This window comes from Triticum dicoccoides, chromosome 2A (genome assembly GCF_002162155.2).
Source record: "Triticum dicoccoides isolate Atlit2015 ecotype Zavitan chromosome 2A, WEW_v2.0, whole genome shotgun sequence".
Taxonomy (NCBI): Eukaryota; Viridiplantae; Streptophyta; class Magnoliopsida; order Poales; family Poaceae; genus Triticum; species Triticum dicoccoides.
Window position 1 is genome coordinate 531,914,430 of NC_041382.1, and position 4,524 is coordinate 531,918,953.

A 4,524-nucleotide genomic window follows, 5' to 3' on the forward strand; every position below is an offset into this window, starting at 1 on the left:
TACTCGTGGTATTTCTGATCACACGCCTTTATTTCTTGACTCTGGGGAGGCCACCCACTTGGGAAATAAAAATGTTTTTTCTTTCGAGCTTGCTTGGTTTGAGAGAGAAGGTTTCTTGGATCTCGTAGCCAGAGAATGGGCTAAGGATGCAGGAGGTCGGTCTGCGCTCGAGCGCTGGCAGAATAAAATTAGGCATTTGAGAAGCTTCCTACGTGGGTGGGCTAAGCATCTAGTGGGATTTATAAGGTTGAAAAGGAACAGCTCCTTGCGCTTATTCAGTCCCTTGATGTAAAGGCCGAAACCATGATCCTGCCAGACTCGGAGCTTCATGCCAAGCTTGATGCGGAGATGAGGCTGAAAGAGCTCCTTCGCGAGGAAGAACTAAAGTGGGCGCTTCGGGCTAAGGTCAGTAGAGTCGTTCAGGGGGACGCGAACACTCAATTTTTTCACTTGATCGCCAATGGTAAGCATAGAAAGAAGAGGATCTTTCAGCTTGAACAAGACGAGGGAATGATTCTTGGTCAGGAAAACTTAAAGCAATATATTATTGAGTATTACAAGCAGCTGTTTGGGCCTCCAGAGGACAACTGTGTGTCGCTGGATGAGTCGAGGATTGAGGATGTGCCTCAACTTACGGCTGTTGAGAATGATATTTTAGTAGCTTCTTTCTCCGAGAAAAAGGTGTTTGAGGCAATTTCTCAGATGAAGAACAATAAGGCTCCTGGACCGGATGGTTTCCCGGCAGAGTTCTACAAGAAGTGTTGGCACATTATTAAAGGAGATCTCTTGCCATTGTTCAATGATTTATTCTCTGGCCAGCTTCACCTTTTTCAGCTGAATTTTGGAATGATAACCTTACTTCCCAAGAAGACCGAGGCAGTGCGGATTGAGCAAATTCGGCCTATCTGTCTTCTCAATGTTAGTTTCAAAATTTTTACCAAGGTCGGGACGAATAGGCTCACACAGATTGCGCATACTGTGGTGCAGCCTACTCAGTCTGCTTTCATGCCGGACAGGAACATCCTCGAAGGGGTTGTGGTCTTGCATGAAACGATCCATGAGATTCACACGAAAAAACTTGATGGCGTGGTTTTCAAGGTGGATTTCGAGAAAGCATACGACAAAGTCAAATGGCCTTTCCTCCAACAGGCACTACACATGAAGGGTTTTGATGAAGTTTGGAGACGACAAGTCGAATCCTTCATGCAAAAAGGGAGTGTTGGAATTAAAGTGAATGACGATATAGGTCATTATTTCCAGATACATAAGGGCCTGAGACAAGGTGATCCAGTGTCTCCTATTTTGTTCAACATTGTCGTTGACATGTTGGTAATCCTGATAGGTAGGGCAAAGGAGACCGGCCAAGTAGGTGGCTTGGTGCCTCATCTAGTTGATGGTGGTGTGTCCATCCTGCAGTACGCTGATGATACGATCATCTTTATGGAGCATGACTTGGCAAAAGCGAGAAATATGAAGCTGGTGTTGTGCCTGTTTGAGCAATCGACCGGTTTGAAGATTAACTTCCATAAAAGCGAGTTGTTCTGTTTTGGGAGAGCCAAAGAGGAACAAGATGCATATAAGCAATTGTTTGGTTGTGAATTGGGAGCACTTCCGTTCACTTACCTAGGTATCCCCATTCATCATCGTAAACTGACAAACAGCCAATGGAAGTGTATCGAGGATCGGTTTGAGAAGAAACTGAGCTGCTGAAAGGGCAAACTCATGTCGTATGGAGGCCGGTTGATTCTTATTAATTCGGTGCTCACGAGTCTGCCTATGTTCCTTTTGTCCTTTTTTGAGGTACCAGTTGGAGTTAGGAAAAGGCTGGACTTCTATCGGTCCTGTTCCTTCTGGCATAGTGATGAACTTAAGAGAAAGTACCGTTTAGCCAAATGGGACATCATCTGCCGACCGAAGGGCCAAGGGGGTCTTGGTGTTGAAAATCTTGAGGTCAAGAACAGATGTCTTCTCAGTAAGTGGCTATATAAGTTAGCTGCTGAGACTGAAGCTACTTGGGCACAGATTCTGCGTAACAAGTACCTCCACTCTAAGACTTTGTCGCAGATGACAGTCAGACCGACTGATTCGCCTTTCTGGAAAGGGCTAATGAGAGTCAAAGCTACTTTCTTTAACAGAACAAAGTTTATTGTTGGGGATGGCAACAATACTCGCTTCTGAGAGGATACTTGGCTGGGGGAAGCGCCGTTGGCGCTTCAGTATCCTTCGCTATATCGTATCGTGCAGCGTCATGATGCTCTGGTTGCAACGAGTTTGCAGTCTACTCCCCTTAATATTCAGTTTAGGAGGGTGCTTGTTGGAGACCGATGGGAAGCCTGGCTTCATCTGGTGAGTAGACTGATGGAGGTTCAGCTTACGCATCAGCCTGATCAGTTGTGTTGGAAGCTTACTAGATCTGGGGAATTCACAGTCAAGTCGATGTATATTGATGTCATCAATTCTAGTGTGATTCCTACTTCCAGACATGTTTGGAAAGTTAAGGTTCTTCTGAAAATCAAAGTGTTTATGTGGTTTGTACATAAACAAGTCATCTTAACGAAAGATAATTTGGTTAAGCGAAACTGGACAGGATCTACTAGGTGTAGTTTCTGTGATCGGGATGAAAATATCAAGCACCTCTCCTTTGATTGCCCGTTGGCGAAGGTCTTATGGCGTTCGGTGCAAGTTGCCTTTAACATTACTCCTCCGAATTCGGTCAGGTTGTTATTTGGAACGTGGCTTGTTGGGATAGAGTCCGAAACAACTAGACAAATTCGCGTAGGAGCGTGTGCGTTGTTACGGGCAATCTGGAACTGCAGAAATGATTTGGCTTTTAACAGAACAACAACTATTCATTTTTTGCAGGTTTTATTCCGGGCTACTGCGCTAATCAGTATGTGGTCCTTACTCACTCCGACGGAGGCCAGGGAGCGTTTGATTACTGGATCTCTTCGGTGGGAGATGGTAGCACGGGATATCTTCAACCGGTTTGGATGGCGGTCATGTAATAGGATAGGCGACTAGTTTACCTATCTATCTTATACCAGCCGGTTGTGGCTTTTGGGCCTTATTTGCTTTTGTTGCTCTTTGTGAGCCAATTTCTCTTTTTAGAGCAGACTGCAAGACTCTGTTGAACTTATTTATTTATTTATTAATGTGGCCGTATGCATCTTTTTGATGTAGAGGCCGGGGAGTCTCCCCTTTTCAAAAAAAAGCTTCTAAAAAAATATGTTAAGGCAAATTTGCAGGGTGTTTTTGGTTCACGGAATTCTACAAACATAAGAATATCATGACATGTTGGATCCTAGAGGAATTGAAAGCGTATGGATGTGCAACAAAAGTTGTGTGGTTGCATCAAATGAAAAATGCAAGAAACTTTGGTCAAGGATTATGTGTGTGCCATAACTGTCAAGAAAGAAACAACTGTCCTCCGGTTTTTTCTTTGCAACTTTATGTCATTGGCTTTCGACTTGAATGCAAACACCAGCTCGATGCATCCAAAAAACCATGTTTCGGTTACAGGAAAGATGCACCCACACCATTTCAGAATATATACATTCACTTTTTCTCCAATGTTGTACCATGAACATTAGCCAGCTAAATTTCCAATATCTGACACGAAAGTCGCTCGATCCCTCCTAACAACAACTGTGAGCTTGCGCAAACTGGTGAATTTACAACCCTATTGCTATAAGGGTTTGTATTGATTTACATCATGATATAACGGCCTATTATATATACAGATCTTCATGATACATCCTCTTTCCTCGAGAACCCTTTTCGACTGTACAGTAAATCAGACGGGTGTCGCAACACAAAGCTACAAGAGGCTGCAGACAGAACAACTCTGAGCATCTACCATGTTATGGGTGCATTTTTCATGCTGAAGCTCCACAAATGACGCTTAGAACCTTTTTGGAGAACCGTAAGGACTTTGGAGTTTCAAGGAGCCGTCCTGCCAGGGATCCGGCATTCGTCGTGCCTGATTCAGTGCGTAGCTTGATGAATTGTAAGCCGCGGCACCAGACGAGAGCATTGGGTGGGGCGGAGACGGCAAGCAGCTCCAGTTGGACTGCTTAAATTGCCTCAGTGGGCTTGAGCAGGGGGACACCGGTAGAGACATGTTTGTTCGCACAGGAATAGGGCTGCTAAAGCACATATATATTTTGTTAACAAAAATACGATGTTACGAGAAGGGTGAAAATGAGGATGGAAGCGAAGTATTTAAGTACCTCGAGGTACGGGGTGAAGGGACAGTTGTAGAAAATCCGGTAAAATCTCGCGCACTCACACCTATATCCCTTAGGGGAGTAATACTTATTCGTGATGGCAACTCTCTGTTAGACTGCAACGAGAGGGCAGCATAAGGAGTGTGAGCTTTCAGAGAACAGATAGCATAAATGGAGCAAACAATGATGCCTTTTTCCTTGAATAACAACAATCATGCAATGAACTTTACAAAAAAGAAGTCACAGATTACTCATGAACTCGTTTAGAGCAGACATAATAGGATCTTTTATGAAATTA

At 44.1% G+C, this 4,524-nt stretch overlaps 1 protein-coding gene across 2 annotated transcripts in view; it reads right to left on the reverse strand.

The window, feature by feature from the left end:
- Positions 1–3,493: 3,493 nt before the first annotated feature.
- LOC119355208 (mitogen-activated protein kinase kinase kinase 3-like) overlaps positions 3,494–4,524 on the reverse strand; it is a 9,422-nt gene continuing 8,391 nt past the window's right edge. Inside the window, exons 10-11 of one of the 2 annotated variants that reach the window (XM_037621989.1) lie at positions 4,230–4,342; positions 3,494–4,145 (exon numbers count right to left, since the gene is read on the reverse strand). In XM_037621989.1, coding sequence (XP_037477886.1) covers positions 3,902–4,145; positions 4,230–4,342 — 357 coding nt within the window. In that variant the 3' untranslated portion in view covers positions 3,494–3,901. The remainder of the gene's footprint in view (positions 4,146–4,229; positions 4,343–4,524) is intronic. The other variant, XM_037621990.1, reaches the window with a different exon arrangement.